The sequence below is a fragment of the Podarcis muralis genome, chromosome 4, assembly GCF_964188315.1.
Source record: "Podarcis muralis chromosome 4, rPodMur119.hap1.1, whole genome shotgun sequence".
In the NCBI taxonomy this organism is placed as follows: Eukaryota; Metazoa; Chordata; class Lepidosauria; order Squamata; family Lacertidae; genus Podarcis; species Podarcis muralis.
Window position 1 is genome coordinate 77378829 of NC_135658.1, and position 19601 is coordinate 77398429.

The following is a 19601-nucleotide window of genomic DNA, read 5'->3' on the forward strand; positions in this document are numbered from 1 at the left end:
TTACATACGCTTCAGGTTACACACTCTGCTAACCCAGAAATAGCGCTTCAGGTTAAGAACTTTGCTTCAGGATAAGAACAGAAATCGGGCTAAAGCGGTGCTTCAGGTTAAGAACAGTTTCAGGTTAAGAACGGACCTCCAGAACAAATTAAGTACTTAACCTGAGGTACCACTGTAGTAAAAAAAAAATGCTTTTCACTTTTAAGTCAGTGGGATCATTCTCACAGATCCCAGAGCGTATCTGTCCTGCAGCCAACCAAATGAAGCACAAACGATGTGGGTTTTCATATCCCTGTCATTAAGATGGTGAGGAGAACAGTATTCGCAACCCCAAGTACTTGTTGAGAAGACCATTTCTTTGCCCCTGTGTTGCCTTTTCTGATACAGCAATGAGAGATTTTCAAGCATTTTAAGATCATTTGCTTGATATCATTCTAAACAGATTGAATTAGTGGGCAGCACATCGTAAACCTTGTCAATACCCAAGACACGTGGTTGCCACCAACAACATCCATTCATTACCGTGTTTGATGAAATGCAAAAAGCAGCTGCTACCGATTCATACCATCGAAGGAAGCTGCAGGAGCAGTGCTCTTGGCATTAGTAAGGTGAACTTTATATTTTTTTGACAGTAGCAGCACAGTTCCTCCCCCCCCCCCCAGGCTTCATCTCATGGTACCTTTCATGCAGAGACCATGACATATATTGTGGCACACTGCATAGCAAGCATCACATTACATTCCTCTGCAGTAGGACTGTACCTCTCGCTGAGCCATCAGTACAGAATTTTACTATGTTATCTTAGAACATGGATAGACAAACTAAGGCGCAGAGGCCAGATCCAGCCCAATCGCCATCTAAATCCGGTCCGTGGACAATCCGGGAATCAGTGTGTTTTTACGTGAGTAGAATGTGTCCTTTTATTTAAAATGCATCTCTGGGTTATTTGTGGGGCATAGGAATCCGTTCATTTTCCCCCCTTCAAAATATAGTCCGGCCCCTCACAAGGTCTGAGAGACAGTGGACCAGCCCCCTGCTGAAAAAGTTTGCTGACCCCTGTCTTAGAACCTATGCAAGAAGTTAAGTCCATATATTCCAGCAACTTCATGAGTGGCAACGACTGTGCTTCTTCCCAGAATTGGCCTCAGGTTCTGCACAGGAGCATGTGAGAGAGGGCAACAAATGCCAACGAAGGCTAATGTGAACATGGTCTTTGACACAAAGTAGTTTGGCCAATAGGGGAATCAATTGTAAGTGGATTATGACAGTGATCTAAACATTAGCTTATCAGATTATCAGGTTGTCAATGGCCTGAAGATTTGCTTCTAAATTCTCAACCTCATTAATGAATAAATGGCTATATAACTACTTAAAGGTAACAGTGCAATCCTACACACGTTTGTTCGGTGCTCTTGCCTTGACATTTTTAAAAAGAGCTATAGATTGGTCATAGTAAGGGAACTTTGGTTGTCAGGCTCCGTATAAAGATAACAATTGGAATAATCTCTTGGGTGGGTGAAGTTAAGAGAGATCGTGATTAACGGTATGTATTCCTGGTAGAAAAAGATTCCCTCTGGGGAAAATAAAGTTGTTAAATAATGTTATGTATGCTTTCATCTGGGAAATAGGGAAAAAAATAAGATCAAGATTGATTTGGGGTTTCCATTATTTGTTTTGTTCTAGAGCCTGCCTTGAATTCCTCAGCAGCAACTATATGTGATGAGCGGCTTCCATGACTGGTAGAAATACACACAGAACTGCTGTGTCAAAGTTTAATATTTGGCTTGGGGAGAGAGTTCAAGCTTTTACGGTCTTCTCTTAAGAGTATATATGGATTTTAAATCTTCTGCATTAATCGCTGGAGAGCTTATGTTTTTATTGTAAAAAAGAAACAGCATATGCCAGAAATTGATTTACATAATTCTTCCCCAAAAATTATAATTTGCCTGAAAAGACTAACATTATAAATAATTATGCCCTGCACACTTTTTGAGATGTTCCCCCTATAGTGTTTGAGAGAGCTTAAATCTGAATTAATATCCTGACACTGTGAAAAGCAGAAAATATTCTGTCACTGATCCATATACAGTCAGACCTCGGGTTACAGATGCTTCAGGTTGCACATTTTTGGGTTGCGCAAGGCGCCGAACCCAGAAGTACCGGAATGGGTTACTTCTGGGTTTCGGCGCTCGCGCATGCACATAAATACTAAATCGCACTTTGCGCATGCGCAGAAATGCTGAATAGCGACCCACGCGTGCGCAGACGCAGCGCTGTGGGTTGCGAACGTGCTTCCTACACAGATCACATTCACAACCCAAGCATCCACTGTATACATTTTCTCTGGACCTGTTTTCAAGAGCTGAGATAAAATGAACCCCATGTTTTCATAAAGTGGACAAACTATCTACCTAATATAATTGGACACAAAGTGAAAATGAATGTACTGCAGTAGTAGGAGCTGACTCCTAGCTACCTTATCCTTAAGCTAAGAAGATAAAGCCTTCTCAAGCCCTACTAATAGTTATGCATCACAGTATAAATCAGCGGAAGCTGCGATCTCATCTGCCTCTTGCTTATTTATGATTTCAGAGTCTGTTTTGATCAGCGCCTGAAGTTGGTGATTGCGAAAGTATGATGAACAGCAGACACTGGAGCAATATTGTACAAGCACTGCAGATACACTACTGGAAATACCTGGAACAGGAATGTAGCTGCTCTTAATTTCCATGATTGCCTAATATTTCACAAAATAAGGGCAATTTTCTGTTTGTACCAGTAGCAGCCAGCGATTGGGCTGTTACTTTGTGAACATATAATGCTTCTGGTTTTTTTAATGGCGTCACTGGGATTTGGGGTTTGGTTTTGTTGTTTATATGGATCCATCCTTTTTAAATAAAAGGAGTTTATCCACGCCTTACCTCAAATGCTAACATTTATTGAAAGTTAAGTCTTTAAGATGTCAACTTCACCAAAATACAGCAGACTTCATTAGAAATACGTTTATTACTTCATAAAATACAAGGTGCAATGGAATTTCAAAACGAGTACTAAAACCAAAAATGTACTTTGCAAAATGGCCTTGCAATATCATGCAATAATGTGTTGCGGATTCACATCAATTTAAACCTCATGCAGTCTGTTCCTGTGTACATTTATGTCGAAGCACGTTCCAATCAGTTTAATGGGAGTAATTCCAATGAAAGTATGCATAGAATTGTAGCCTCAAAACCCTTATTTTAAGGCATAACCCAAAACTTCCTATCTAACTTTCTATCACTGATTGAACCAACATACCCTACTTTCAAATTATCACCTACTTGGACATGATGAACATTGATACTTGATCTATCAATACCAAACAGTAGCTCCTGTAATCTTTCCGGAATCCCCAAGTCGAATATGATATCTGTTTTAAACTACATACATCTTTTGAAGAGAAATTTGTATTGCTAAGAATGTAACAGCCCTGTTGAATCAAACCAAAGGCCTGGCTACATCAGCACTCTGTGTTGTGTTGTAGCCAAGCAGATTATTATGGGAAGTCCACAAGCAGGGTATGAGCTAAATTAGGGTTGCCATATTTCAAAAAGTGAAAATCCAGACACAAAAGCTGTTGAGCTCTGCTCTTTTTGGCAAAGTTGTTGAGTTGTTGAGCTTTTCCCCCACGAAATCTCAACAACAACAAAAAATGCGTTTTTGAGCTATTTTTTAATTAAAATTGCCTAAATCTACACTACCAACATGGGCTGCCATATGTCCAGATTTTCCTGGGCATTTAAGCAATTTCCACCTGGACGCTGCTTAAGGGGGATGAATGCTGGCTATGTCTGGAAAATTCCAGATGTTGGGCAACGCTATCTCAATACCACACTTCCTGTTGTGTTCTCCAGCACCTGGCGGTCAGAGTCCAGACTGTCTCTGAACCCGGAGATAATAATCAGTCATCTTCACTGGTAGCTTTTATCCTCTTAATATCTGAGCAACTCACAACTCCGTATTTGAACTGGACTCAATTCATAAATGTATTGCCTAGCAGTCAATGTCAAAACCACCTCCCCACCCTTTTGTCTTTCCCTTCTCTAAAGCATTTCTACAACCTAGAAAAAGAAAAAGAAAAAAACCCTGATGAATATATATTGTAGGGGGGAAAACTCAAACACGTTTTTCACTTCTGGTCAAAACCCACAGCCGTCATTGCTTATTTGAGAAAATAAATGCCCTTGTGAGAGCTGATGGTGGTGGTTTTATTCCTTTCACATTTTAAATGTCCTTCCCACACTCAGGACACAGGATGTCATCCCTTTCTGTGAGGAAACCGCGGCCCACCAACGACAGGGAGCACTTCTTGCAGTTGAAGCAATCGTTGTGCCACTGGCGTTCCTCAAAGGAGATGTACTTGGTTCCTCCAAGTCCTGAAAAGGCAAAACAAGTATTTAAGAAGAAACCATGGGAGCAGCTTCTGTAAGGTCATTTGGGACAGATTCCCACATCGTTTCCAGTTGTGAATAAACTTCCTTGGACTTAAACATGTGGGAAAGTTGCACTTAAACAAATCATTAATGATGATGATGATTATTATTATTTATACCCCGCCCTCCCCAGCCAAGGCCGGGCTCAGGGCAGCTGACAAGCAATAATAAGAACAAGTTGAATGAATACAACTTAAAAACAAGATTAAAATACAACATTAAAATATTGAAGCATTAAAATATTAAAATGCAGCCTCATCACAGGAGGAGAAAGGAAAAAGAAAAAAGAAAGAGGGGGAGGGAATCAAATTGGCTCCAAGCCAAAGGCCAGGCAGAACAACTCTGTCTTACAGACTCTGCGGAAAGAAATCAGATCCTGCAGGGCCCTGGTCTGAGGCAGAGCATTCCACCAGGCCGGAGCCAGTGTTGAAAAGGCCCTGGCTCTGGTTGAAGCCAATCTAACTTCCTTAGGGCCCGGGACCACTAGGGTGTTGCTATTAATGGACCTTGAGGCTCTCCGTGGGGCATACCGGGAGAGGCGGTCCTGTAGGTACGAGGGTCCTAGGCCGTGAAGGGCTTTAAAGGTCAAAAGCAGCACCTTAAATCTGACCCTGTACTCCACTGGGAGCCAGTGCAGCTGGAAAAGCACTGGGTGAATATGCTCCCATGGCAGAGACCCCGTGAGGAGCCTGGCTGCAGCATTCTGCACCCGCTGGAGTTTCTGGGACAGCTTCAAGGGCAGCCCTGCGTAGAGTGAATTACAGTAGTCAAGCCTGGAGGTGACTGTCACATGGATCACTGTGGCCAGGTCTTAAATCATTGACATCATTGACATCACAGCTGAGTCTGCATGCAGAATTCTAGATTCCTGTCAGTCCCTAGATCAGAGATGAGGAACCTGTGGCCCTCTAGGAAAAGCAGCAAATAAAAAAAATGAACGAATGAATTTTATTCTGAACTGATTGATGCTGTTTTTGAGGTGCTTTTTTCTGTTTGCAAAGGAAAACGGTAACACAATACTTACCACTGATTGGATTGGTGCATCCTGCACACTTCTTGGCATAGAGGCTGCAGTAGCAGTTCAAACAGTAGGCAAACTCATCCCGGGAAGTAAAGCGTTGCCCAGAGAGCTGTTTTTTGCACCCGGTGCACACAAAACACTCCTTGTGCCACGGCTGCTCCCGGTAAGTAATTCCTCCTGTAGTAATTGGCTGTGAAATGAAAAGAAAAATGGGAAAGAAAAAGAAAAGAAAAAAGGAATTCCTATTGATTTTGTGCCCCATTTCCGTTCACCTTGCAAATCTTTTAAACAAGAGGCAGCAGAACTAGTCTCACGCTTAACCCCTCACACCTTTTCTGCGAAGCCCCTGACAACCTTCTTTGTTCCCGTGTCTTTCTGTCTTTTATCTAAGCCAAAACACGCATGACTTCAAAGCATTGCACAGCCTTATATAGTTTAATGCTCTGGAACATGTTGGCGCAAAAGTACATGCAAAACTGGATTGCAGTTTTGCTCTGAACTAAAGCAGACAATCAGCCCTGAGTGCTCACTGGAAGGACAGATCCTGAAGCTGAGACTCCAATACTTTGGCCACCTCATGAGAAGAGAAGACTCCCTGGAAAAGACCCTGATGTTGGGGAAGATGGAGGGCACAAGGAGAAGGGGACGACAGAGGACGAGATGGTTGGACAGTGTTCTCGAAGCTACCAGCATGAGTTTGACCAAACTGCGGGAGGCAGTGGAAGACAGGAGTGCCTGGTGTGCTCTGGTCCATGGGCTCACGAAGAGTTGGACACGACTAAATGACTAAACAACAACAAAGCAGACAAATGTGTGTGTGTGTGTCACTTTCGGTTTAATAGTCATTTGCATGAAGCAATAAACAGTACCTTCTTGCACTGGACACACTGCATAGCAAACTGCTTTTCGTAGCAGGGCACGCAGAAATTTTGACTGTCTTTGGGAATGAAACTCTTTGTTCCGATTGGCTGTTGGCACCGATGGCAGATAAAGCAGGTCTCATGCCAGCTGTTTCCTTTATATTCCATCTTGCGGGTACCTAGGAGGAGACCACAGCATGAGATTTCTACCTTAGCTTTCAAGCTGCTGTGTAGGGAAAAGGTAAGTAGAAACTCTGTTCCATTTTCCATTTTGCATATGAGGAGAAGCCGGACACACTTTTAGCAGAAACTTGGGTTTTTGTGGGAACAGCAAAAGTATAAATTCCTGCAGCTATTACACTCCTCAGATCCGTTCTGATGCTTAAGATGTGCAGGTGAGCTGCGTGAAGAGTCCCTTTTCGAGTGACTCTCTCGATAGACTATGAAAACAATTCAGATTGTGGGGTTTTGTGGCCTTTCATCAACATTTACTAGTGGCCTTTGCTCGGGGTGAAACACTCCTTTCTCCTAGTTTTGGTTCCTTTCAACCTTTCCTTATGATCCCTTTTTGGGGGCTGACATCAGTCCCACCTCTCAGCACTGGATAAAAATTATAGATTTTTTTGGTTGTGCAAAGTGGAATTTGGCACCTTCGTGCCCTTGTTGATGCAAAATACCAAGACGCCAATGAGACTGGTCCTTTGGTGTTTCTCTCGAGAACTGAGGAGAGGGCAATCTCTTAAAGCTGCTGAGAAAATTTCCAAGTACTGAAGAGACTGCCCTCACCAAAGTGGAAAACCTCATCATGCTGCTCTAGCACAGGGCAACTGAAGATGGCCATTCCCTCAGTGGCGTAGCGTGGGGGGTGCAGGGGGGGCTGGCCGCACCGGGCGCAACATCTGGGGTTAGGGCAAATCCATAGGTTAGGGGGCGCAAATCCACGGGTTAGGGGGCGCAAATTACTTGCCTTGCCCCGGGTGCTGACAACCCACGCTATGCCACTGCATTCCCCCAAAACAAGGACTGAACTCTCTAGCTCCTTCCTGGTTACATTCTGATCCAAATACAACACACACTTACTGCATCTTATATTTGTGTCTTCTCTTTTCTGATTAATGGTATCCTCATAACAGAGGGTCCTGGTTGCACTCAGGACCCAAGAGCTCACCTGACAGGGTTAAAATGGTGGGGGGGGGGGAGGAGCAGGAAGTCCTGGCCATTCCCCTGGGATCATGCCAGGCTGTATTAGCCAATAGCCAGTAGGTGGCCTGATCCCAGGGCCTTTAAAAGCAGCAGTGTGATGCAAGTGGGGCACTTGCATTTGCACGGCTGAACACCCACCCACCCTCCCTAGTTTAGGTAGAGTTGCTTGGCCTTGCTTTGGTTTGGGTCGCCTGATTTGGAACAGGGGCTGGGTAGGATTTTTTTTTCCATTTGGCAGATTGGCTTTTAGCTATTTGGTTTTCGCCTACCCCTTAGCAAATCGTCACAACTTGTAAGGTGGCGGTTAGGCATTGGCTCAGTTGGATTGTGGGGAGGGGAGGTGCGGCCATCACCTGCCCCTCCAGGAATTGGGTATTCCGTTAAAGGAATCTAGGGGTTCTGGATCTCGTCCGAAGTCCGCTTGCGGGGCTAGGGCCATGCCAAAACCACAGGAACCCCGGAGTGAGCTTAGGTTGGTCCTCATCGACCTTGCTCCCTCGTTTGGTTTACCCCATTGAACGATCACCCTGAGAGGTGGAGTCTGTTATAGTGGGGAGTCAATGCCTAAGCCAATACCGCTCACATGATTGTATTTCAATAAAGTTGTGGCCAAAATTTGCCCCAAAACTTAAACTAATATAAGTGTCTGTGTGTATTTATTTTGGGGGTGGGTCTTGGGGCCTCGAGACACAATTGTCTAATGATTACCTAATCCTCTTCTGCCTCTCTGACTTTCTAGGTTCTGTTACAAATGCTTACAACCAGTTTTTCCTCTAATTCTGTTTTTCTACTGTCTTCAGCATTTTTCCAGCCCATTTTCTGCCTTAAGACAGTTTTGAGTTGGGGGGTAGGACTGAATTAACCCAGCCCTTCAAAAAACAAAAAACACCCCCAAACAAACAACAAAAACACCACCCATCATGATCCTGGCTGTAAAAAGAGACTTGCTAGAGTAAGTCAAACCAGCTGGGCATGTGTAACCTGGAATATTTGTTCGCAAGCTTTGTGGAATGGGTTACAACGAGAGAGAAAATGCAATATTAAGAAACAGTAAAGGCAGATGACAACCAAGAGCACAGAATGTGTTCTAAAATATATCTCGGATGTCAAAAAGAGGTCAGAGGGGAATCTTCAGCAGATGATGAAAGTTACACAATAAAAGTGTCCAATGCTCCTCATGGGGAGGGAATTCCACAGCTTAGAAATTGCCACAGAGAATGTCCTCGCTCAAGCCACGCACACCCTGGGTTTCTGAGTGCAATGGAACTACCATGTTCAATGAATGGTTTGTCTGAAAGAGACCATGTTCTGAATTTTTCTCACAAATACAGGAGACATCTCATTTTCACGTATGGATTCCCCTAATGTGAGCACATGCTCATTCATTCAGTGGTCGACTTTGGGCTCTCAAACTTCAGTGGTGTCCTATGCAATGGTTAAATTCAACACAGCATTTTTGTGTGTGTCCCCTGCATCATGGCGCCCAGCGTGACAGCACTTGGTTGAGCCACCCTAAAACCACCTCCTATTCATTCCCTCTCTGGAAACAAACCAGAGCAGAAGAAGCCCAGGCCAAAACGAAAGAGGAATTTTTGCATTTAAATATTTCAAGCACACCTTGTGGGGTCTTTGAAAAGCCAACGTTGAAGGTTATCCTTGTTAAATCAACCACATTATTGTTGGGCGGCAGTTTAAAGGTAAAGTGCCATTACCTCTGTATGATTTGCAAGCAGCTTTCAGTGATATTAACATCATTTATCAGATGGGAGGATTTGTCCCTCTGAGAGTGTGCGCTACATGGAAAGAGACTTAAAAAATTATTAAGTGAGCTGTAATTGGCATAAAAGCAATGTAGCAAATGTGTTAACAGATTATTATCTTGCTCTATGACATTTTAAATAGTTTTTCACATCTTATCAGTTTATTAATGTGCTATATTAATAAAGCTATAATTATGCTGCGTTTAGTGCTTATGTGATTTTTTTTATAAAAAAAAAAGAATTAGGTAGAGTTGAGAGCTAAAGTGTCGATCCCTAAAGGAATGAAAGGATGCCCTATTAAACAAAGTAGATCTGATAACTAACAGAGCTGGGCGGCTTCACAAGTTCCCATCTTTGAAGTACTGCTGAGATGTTTTCAGTTCTTATTCCATTATATGATTATAATGCCATTATATTCCATTATACGATGGTGTCAGGGGCTCAGGGGCAGAGCCAAAGGGGAAAGAGGAGTTGGAGAGCGAAGGGGAGGAATCTGAGGGGAGCTTAGGAGGGTATGACAGTGACCCGAGAGATTCCATGAGTCTCTCCAGCGAATCAGAAGATTCTCAGAAAGAGGCGCCCAGGGTCAGGGCAAGGGGGGGCAGCGGTGAGTCCCCAAGCGGCAGCTGGAGATCAGGGCCAGCTTCCCTGCCAGAGCGTAGCGGGGGGGAAGAAACCCACAGATCAGAACCGGCGTCCACTCTAGCAGGGAGAGAGAGAGAGCCAGAGCTGACCACGCCTCCGTCGGAGAGTGGAGGGGCGGAGCAGAGGTCATTTCCAGCCAGCCCCTCTGAAGGAGGGAGCAGTGACAGGAGCAGTGTAGCCGTTAGGAGGAAAGTGGCCGGCTGGGTGCGCGCGCCAAGTTCAAATGTGCAGGCGCGCGGGTCAGCAGAAAATCCGGATTGGGAGCCAGGTCCCAAAGCCCACCGGAGACAGGGGGAGGAGTCAGAGGAATCCGCCTCCGAAGAGTCCAGGAGGGGTGGAACCCCAGGGGGCAGGAGGACCCAGAGGAGAAAAGAGCAGAGGAAGAGGTGGAGCAAAGCTAGGGTGTTAAACTGGTGTAGGGGAGGGGAAGAGTCAGACGGAGCTTCGACGGTCTAGAGTTACAGACGTAGGGATGCGCGCCACAGATGTAAAACCAACAATGAACTTCAATAAAGACTTCTGTATATAAAGAGACACTGGCGTTGGTCCTTTGTGAGCTGGGACCTGAGGCACCCCTGACAGATGGTATAATTTTATTGCATTCTGTTTGGACCACTGCAACCTGCTTTGATCAGAGATAGCAACAACATCTGCCCACCTACGATGCGCTTGTCAGCCCACATTGTACATGCCAGCAAGAGCTATTATACTACCGCATTTAATATACCACACTGGAAAATCCAGAGCCTGTAGCATCTGCCTTTCCTATGAAGAAGAAGAAGAAGAAGAGTTTGGATTTGATATCCCGCCTTTCACTCCCCTTCAGGAGTCTCAAAGCGGCTAACAATCTCCTTTCCCTTCCTCCCCCACAACAAACAGTCTGTGAGGTGACTGGGGCTGAGAGACTTCAGAGAAGTGTGACTGGCCCAAGGTCACCCAGCAGCTGCATGTGGAGGAGCGGGGACGCGAACCCGGTTACCCAGATTACGTGACTACCGCTCTTAACCACTACACCACACTGGCTCTATGCAGAAAGGGGTCGTGTTTCATTCATTTCTACTATTATATTTATTACATTGCATTGCATGCTGTAAGCACACTGTGCAGACATGCACTATGAAGTTGCCTCTGGATGGATTTGAGTGTATAATTATTTCCGTAATTTCTGTTCTGTTTAATTATACGAGGCGATATCTAGAGTTACTCATGCTTGGAGTAGATAAATGGGCTTAAAAACATTGATTTCAGTGATTTCTGATGGTAGGATTGGAGGAGGACCTCAGTTCAGCAGGGCTACCACCGTGGCTCCCCCCCCCCCCCAGACGGAACTTGCCAGAACTCAGTTCTGGCACCTCTCAGGTGGGCACCATTTTAGAAGAACAAGGGAGAAGTTCATGGTGAGTTCCAGCACCTCTTTTTCTATAAAAATAGCACTGGCTACCATGGTCCTTTTATAGTTGCCAGACTCTGTGCAGAACAGTTCTGATGGTACAAGATTAGTCTGTGATACATGTGTCCTCAGCTGATTATATATACATATATTTTATAAACCCTCACATTTTTTAATGCTGTGTGTGTGTGTGTGTGTGTGTGTGTGTCATCTTTTTTATTTTTGGCTGGGGTCTCAAAAGCTGGAAGTGGCCTGGGTCTCTCCAGACCTTTGAGAGGGCCTGCCACATCCCCACCCCTCAACATCTGCTGCCTGATGTGGCCACCTCACTTTGCCCAATGGTAGGGCCAGCCCTGCTGCCAGGGACTGGACTGAGGAGGAATGGTGGGGGCCACTGGCCCTTCTCCTAAACCTTCCCGAGGACAGGAGGACAGCATAGATTTAGAACAGTGGTTTGCAGAAGGTCATAGTTCAGAGGCTGCAGAGGATAGAAGCTGGGAAATACTGGAAGAGGAACAGCAGGAAGAGGAAACACCAGGGGAGAGATAGCTGACAGACGCAGTGTCCTTTGAAAGCATTCCTGACTCCTCCCCCAACCTAAGGAAAGGCGGGCATTGAGGGTAGTAGAACAGAAAACTCAGCTGCAGAAAGCTCAGATTAGCCAATGTAGTGGTGATGCAGAATAGTAGAGACGGAGAGAAGAAGAAGAGTTTGGGTTTGATATCCCGCTTTATCACTACCCAAAGGAGTCTCAAAGCAGCTAACATTCTCCTTTCCCTTCCTCCCCCCCCAACAAACACTCTGTGAGGTGAGTGGGGCTGAGAGACTTCAGAGAAGTCCCAAGGTCACCCAGCAGCTGCATGTGGAGGAGCTGGGAAGCGAACCCAGTTCACCAGATTACGAGTCCACCGCTCTTAACCACTATACCACACTGGCACACTGGAGGGGGTGAGACTTTTCTTGAAGCAACACCATTTCCAGAGAGAGACACATTCTTTTGTCTCTCCCTTTGATTGTTGAATAAACTCTTCTATTCTTTTATCTGCTTCTTCGCTGCCACCGGGGGAGGGATCTGATTTCCTGAAGCCTGACACCCACCTGCTAAAGGTGTTTCCTTTTCCTCGTCCCAAATCATGTCATGCAGGTTCCGTTTCAAAAGCGAACACTAGCGGCCATTTAAAACATGAAAACCAGAGTCCTTGCAGATAATTCCCAGATGATAAAGGGCACCTTTTGTGGACTCTGGGGTATGCTTTTAGGCAAACACTTGTGTGTCCCCCCCCCTGCATCTCCCAAATGTGTGGTTTCATTTAAGCCTTGAATCAAGCCTCTGTAATCTCCGCAAGCGCTTTAACACACCACCTAGGCCATTTGCCATTATACATAGCAGGGTTGGCGGGGAGACCTGTAGCTAATGCAAAATTGCAGCGGATTTTGGTCATCTGCTTTGAATGTAGCTGCATAGTTGTGGTTTCTGCTTTCCTCTCTTGTAACCCAAACCTCTCTAATTTTAATGTCATGGCTAATCAAGCATAAAAATTAATTTGAGGATAAGCGACACAAGAGGCAATTCAAAAAGTTATTTTTTTTTACTAGTGATCATCTGCTGATTACACATCGACTTCCTGACTCATAAAAAAACTGGTTTTCCCCTGCCTTCTATTTTCAGCACAGCCATCAGACTCTGCCAGCAAAAACACCCGTATCAGCCAAGCTATTGCATTCTATTCAGCAAGTAAAATCAAACCACGTTTAATTGGGCTTTGAATCCACGATTCAGGATGTTGGGAGGCTGCTAGTTTGGGGGCAGTGAAACCTGAGCATGAAGCATGCTCAGCTTCCAGGGTTTCAGAGAGTGCCTTTTTCTGATTTTCATATAAAAGCAGATAAACTGCATGCCTTCTGATAGCCCCAGTTAAAAGTCAGAAAGTCAGGGAAAAAACCCTGCTGCTTAAAAATAATAATTATGTACTTAATTTTCAAAGTATGGAGAATACGTCTTGCCTCCAGGTAAGCTTTTTCATTTATATTAAAATTTATGAAACCTTTATTTATTTATTTTTTAAAGTAACGGGTCTTTGGGTTGCTTCCAGTATTCCTCTGCAATCAATGTAGGGCATTATCTACTTCACAGACTTAAGCAGTAGCAACAAACTGATACAGTGGTGCCCCGCAAGACGAATGCCTCGCAAGACGAAAAACTCGCTAGACGAAAGGGTTTTCCGTTTTTTGAGTCGTTCCGCAAGACGAATTTCCCTATGGGCTTGCTTCGCAAGACGAAACATCTTGCGAGTTCTTGCGAGTTTGTTTCCTTTTTCTTAAAGCCGCTCAGCCGTTAATAGCCGCTAAGCCGTTAATAGCCGCTAAGCCGCTAATAGCCGTGCTTCGCAAGACGAAAAAACCGCAAGACGAAGAGACTCGCGGAACGGATTAATTTCGTCTTGCGAGGCACCACTGTATAATGAAGCACAACCAGCCAAGATTCAGGGATTTCATTATCAGGATCTATCTCCTGCATTTTTAAAATGTTAGAAGCACGAGCGCTTGAGCATCTCCTCCTGCCCCATCACCCTGGCTTACAGAAATGAGATTGTGGAAGAGCCTCCCATTGGTCTTGAATTCGGTCCCCAAAAGACACTCCCATCCCCGTCCTGAAAGCGGACCAAGTCCTAACCTGGCATGATGGTCTTCTTGCACTCACTACACTTGGAGGAGTATTCATTGGAGTAGCATTCCGTGCAGAGAAGATGTTCTTCTTTTGCTGCGAAAGGTTTGTCCACCAGCGAGTTCTTGCACTGGAAGCAGTGGAAGCAAGTTTCGTGCCAGTGCCGGTCCTTGTAGGACAGATCCTGTAGAAATCCCAAAGCACAAAGGAGGCTTAGTAAAGAGCTTACTAAGAGAAATGGAGGAGAATTTACTCAGACTATGACTAGGTCAGGGCTACTGAGGTTATTAATATTGCAGTTGGGTGAATAGAAACGGAGTCTTCTTTGAAATAAATATTATCCAGTCCAAATATAGGGTTCAAAAGCTTCACTTACAGAACTTCAATTCCAAACAACTTAAAACAATTGCAGTTAAGTTCAGCTAGTTGCAGGATTTTGTATACTGCTCCCAGCACACATACTTGCATACCGTTAATGATCTGCCCCCCCAGTTTTTAAGAAAAGTTCGTTTATTATTCCTTATTATAACAAACCAACCAACCCACCAAAGGGGATATTCATTAAAGAGTATTTAATGGCACACTCCCCCCCTCAAATAAACCAAATGCAAGCCCTGAAACACAGAATATGTCGCTATCAGAACTGCCCAGTGACTCTCGAGCAAAAGAGTAATATCAATTCTTTGTTTAGCACTGAAAATTCAACAACTTTCCTTTGCAGGAAATTACCTCACATAATCCTGATAGTATCTCTGGAAATGAATTTTTATGGAAAACAACAACTTGGAGCCAAATGGAATATGTGCATTGTGCAATGTCCCAGTTATCTGAAGAAGTGTGCATGCACACGAAAGCTCATACCAAGAACAAACTTAGTTGGTCTCTAAGGTGCTACTGGACATTATATATATATATATAATCTCCTGCTATGAAACAATGGCAGTTTGTGAAAACTTAGGTGTATAAAAACGATCAAGTTCCTTTCTTTGCATTTGCTGTCTTCTGCATTTTTCTTCCTTCTCATTTTCTTTTTGCCTCCCTCTGTTTGTCTACCAAAGTAGTAGCATCTTTTTTTAAAATACAAAATTCAAGAAAAGAAAGCCCCATCTGATTACTGTTCCCTTGATAGGAATCTTTTAGGGATTTAGCCTTCTAATTTCCTGCTGAGCTGTGTGGGCAAATAAAACCATACTTCCACGTGCAGAAGCCGGCTGAACTGGTCCTTGAATCTTACTTCAGCAACGGTGATGGGATAATGTCCTCCTTTGAACCCGAGGCAGCAGGCTAGTTGGAAGGGGGGCAAGACATGTTGCACATAGCACACACAGGCATGTCCTCTGATGGAGGAGAATGGCAGAGCAGCTTAGGAAGGACAGACAGGAGGGCTATGGCTACTGCCTCTCAGCTTCTGCTGCCTGAGGCGGTTGCCTCACTTTGCCTAATGGTAGGGCTGGCATAGACTTCCTTGGGACTTAGGTATGCATAACTGTATAACGGACTATGAACTTTCAAGGGATTTCAAAATACAGTTTGCAGGAGGGTCTGCTGATGAAGACACTTATAAAGCAAGTTTTGTGTCCTGCAGAAGAGTTTGTGGTGTGTAAAGGTAAAGGTAAAGGGACCCCTGACCATTAGGTCCAGTTGTGGCCGACTCTGGGGTTGCAGCGCTCATCTCGCTTTATTGGCCCAGGGAGCCGGCATACAGCTTCCGGGTCATGTGGCCAGCATGACTAAGCCGCTTCTGGCGAACCAGAGCAGCGCATGGAAACACCGTTTACCTTCCCGCCGGAGCGGTACCTATTTATCTACTTGCACTTCTGATGTGCTTTCGAACTGCTAGGTTGGCAAGAGCTGGGACCGAGCAATGGGAGCTCACCCCGTCGCGGGGATTTGAACTGCTGATCGGCAAGTCCTAGGCTCTGTGGTTTAACCCACAGCACCTTATTCCATGAAGAGTATACACATAAAAACTGATCCATAGTTGATATGGAATGTTGTTGCCACATGATGGGCAAAGTTTATTGTGGCAGTTGCTAAGTGAGGATCACGGAAGTTTAATTGGCAGAAAGAGATATTAATCACAAACACATATTTTTTATTCTCTCCTGTTAAATCACTCTTGTCAGCTTCTGTGTGTGCATGTGAGTGTTCAAGTGGGAATATGTGTGTGCATATTTTTTCTTATCTATAGCAATATATTCCTAATCCTTCACCGGGGGAAAAACAACCACCACCAATCTTCTGGCTATCAAGTACTTTATCTGTCCTTGCAGAAAGTCTTGTTTTTCGTTTTGTTAAAAAAAACACCATAGAGATCTGATAACACCTACACCCCCCAAATCCATCAGTCTGGGTTGAAAAGTTCAGCTGATTAATTCCATGCTCTGAAATTTGTTGGAGCTTAGTCAAGTTTAGGGATTCTTGAATGTCAATACATTCAAAGTCCCCAAGGGATGGAAAAGATCTTGGAAGTATACTCACCAAAGAAACTGCTACCTTCTTTCTGCTTGGCAACTCAGAGAATCTTTGCACATGTGTGTTTAGTAGGGATGGGAAGAAATTAGACTAGGCTGGCATTTCCATGAGAAACTGCCTAACTCACACATTTTTAAACCAATACACAAATCAAAACACAACTATCCTCCAAAATTCGCACTTCTTTGAATTTTGAAGTGCAAATTCTCCAACGAGAAAATGTGTGCAAAAATGCATTAAAAATGCATAGGATTTTGGAAATTTGTTTGCAAAATTGTGCATATTAGCCAAAGCTGCATAAAAATGTGTGTATTACGATAAATTCACAATAAAGTGCTGCTGCTGCTGATGATGATGATGATTAATCATTTATTGCTACAGATAACTGAATTTAAACCTGGAAAAATGAAAAATTGAGAGAAACCAAAACTGTGTTATTGAAAAAAGAAGACTTGAGGCCAACCAAAGGAGATGTGGGAAATCTGTGATTAGATTATCTGATATGTTCATGTTTACCTTAAAGCACTCAAGGGGAGTACCAATTTTGATTGGCTCAGTAAGTGGCTGGAAGAGGGAGGGTTTCAATTCCCCCCAAAAAACTGTTTTCCTGATCTATATCATCACTCCAAAGCTGCTCTTAGAAGTGCAGTAAGGAACAAACAGAGTGTCTGTACTCCCCCAGCACCTAAGGCTAGTAGCGTTAAGGATGATTTTGAACACAGACAGTGGCACAAGAGGAAAAATTCTAAAACTCAGCACTACCGGAGCCCAATGCTTGATGAAGGAAAGACCGACTTTCCCCAAAAATATTATCTTAAGGTGCTTCCAGACATAGACTTAATATTGTGAATGGGTCACTGGCAACTGCTATTTTTAAATTATCAGATTTCCCTAATCCATATGTAGATTGGACTGGAAAGAAACATGGGTTGGTGTTGTGATGCCAAAGGCGTCGTAGGGATGCTATGAAAAGTTTGTGTACATGAGCAACAGAAATCCCACAATAAACAAACCCATCTAAAAGCATCCTTAGAGTAGGAGAGATGTGAAGACCAGCTGCCACAAATAAATTTCTATTTAAAATGTGGCATTAGTAGTAGTAGCAGCAGCATTAGCAGCAGTAGTTGTGATTGTGGTGGTAGCAGTAGTATTGTTTGATTTTGAATGTGGACTTTATCTTCTATTTGTACATTCCTTTTTGCTGGGATCTGCAAACCGCTGAAATAGGAAGCGCTGCATAAAACACAAAGAAATAAAATGCACACAGTAATGCAATTAATTGTGATCCAAGAACGAGGCCGGTTGAAATGTGTATCCAAAGTACCTTGCAGTCGCAGCCAATCGGCTTTTTGCATTCCTCGCATGTGTTGGAGTACAGGCTGTCGTAGCACTTGATGCAGTAGGGGCTGTCCTCCCTCAAAATGTACTTCTTGCCAAACAGTGTCTCCTTGCAATAGTGGCAGTCAAAGCGCTCTGTCATTTTGACATCTAGGATTCTGCCTGCCTGTCAACAAGAAAACAAGCAGCTTTGGATTCAAAACCAGGGCTTTTTCTCCAGCAGGAACTCAGTCCCGGCACCTCTCAGGTGGGTGCCATTGCCACCCTAAGAGAATGAGGGAGGTGTTCTTGGTGAGTTCCGGCACCTCTTTTTCTAGAAAAATAGCACTGATAAACATGGTGTCTCCTTGAATGTCAGAGAGAGAAAGGTCTGTTTTGTTGTGAGGTGTCATTTGCTTATCATATTTGTATCCCACCAACCTGCCCAGGAGTTATGGGGTTGGCAAAATGTGGTTATTCCACCTAAAAGAGGTATATTAGAGGGACAGATCACCCAAAGCCATGCCATGAGCTAAGCAGGTATAAACTCTCTTGTTCAAACCGATCACATTGTATGTACCCCTACCCTAGCCCTCCGTTTGGTCTTTCACATCAAATTGTTAGTTTCCTTTATTTTAGGCAAGCTGCTGAATCCACTGTAGTGGTGCATAAACAAATAAGAAAATGCCTGATGCATCTTCTTCCCAGAACTTGGTCTCCCTCATACTATTTATCATGCAGGCAGACATAGGCCCTATCTGCTCCATGGCTTCAAAGCATGATGCTGTGAAGTGTCAGAGGCATTGAGAGGTGCTAAGAGTTGTTAGGAGACCCCAGGGTGTTGACAGTTGTTAGGAGACCCCCCTATTCCCCTCACAGAGCTACAATTCTCAGTGTGGTTTAACAGCCAATTCCTCTTCCCAGGGAACCTCTCAGTATAACCCTCACAGAGCTACAAGTCCCAGAAACCGAAACAAACTACAGTTCCCAGGATTCTTTGGGGGGAATCACATGCTTCAAATGAGCTTCAAATGAATAGTGTGGATGTGACAAGAAGTTATTTCCATGCAGTAGCGTAGCGTGGGGAGCGGGGGGGGGGGGGCCGGCCGCACCGGGCGCAACATCTGGGGGTTAGGGTTAGGGGGCGCAAATCCAAGGGTTAGGGGGCGCAAATCCAAGGGTTAGGGGCGCAAATCCACGGGTTAGGGGGCGCAAATTACTTGCCTTGCCCCGGGTGCTGACAACCCACGCTACGCCACTGTTTCCATGCCGCCATGCAGGGGTGCCAACTTGAATAAAATACTGGGGGATCCCAGGTAAGCCCCACCCTGCACAAGTGATCACATGACATACTGCACACACAGTATTTGAATGACAATGCCCATCAACTTTATGGGGAGTGCCGAAAGGACCTCAGCCCCTAGGAGTTGTATGCGTTTGTGGTTTGTATTTGCATTGCTGATGTTGTTAAAATTGATGGGGTTTGGTTGATGGAGGCGTTATGTCAGTGGAGCTGCCTCCATGTGGTTGGTTTTGAGAGGTTCCTTGCAGTGCTGAATGGTCAAGAGAACTGGTTTTTATATGTGCAACAGGAAATGCAGGTGAGGTCTCTCTCTGTCTGTCTGTCTGTCTGTCTCTCTGATAGTAGCAGCCCACACATTTCAAGTGTGTTCAAGAAGACTTATTCCTGCATGCAAATATAACACATAGCATTCCTTGGACAGTGTCACCAATTGCAGATCATATGAGGGAGTGCTGGAGAAAATCCTTGCACTCAAAGAGCAAAGGGAGGC

At 44.4% G+C, this 19601-nt stretch overlaps 1 protein-coding gene and 1 long non-coding RNA gene across 3 annotated transcripts in view; both read right to left on the minus strand.

Moving 5' to 3' along the window:
* Window positions 1–19601, minus strand: part of LOC144327542 (uncharacterized) — a 42707-nt gene that overhangs the window by 20316 nt on the left and 2790 nt on the right. The window lies entirely within an intron of this gene.
* FHL2 (four and a half LIM domains 2) overlaps window positions 2988–19601 on the minus strand; it is a 33306-nt gene continuing 16692 nt past the window's right edge. For both annotated transcript variants that reach the window (XM_028727964.2, XM_028727965.2), the window contains exons 2-6: window positions 17816–17995; window positions 14026–14200; window positions 6363–6532; window positions 5497–5683; window positions 2988–4415 (exon numbers count right to left, since the gene is read on the minus strand). In XM_028727964.2, the coding sequence (XP_028583797.2) occupies window positions 4264–4415; window positions 5497–5683; window positions 6363–6532; window positions 14026–14200; window positions 17816–17971 (840 nt within the window). In that variant the 5' untranslated portion in view covers window positions 17972–17995 and the 3' untranslated portion in view covers window positions 2988–4263. The remainder of the gene's footprint in view (window positions 4416–5496; window positions 5684–6362; window positions 6533–14025; window positions 14201–17815; window positions 17996–19601) is intronic.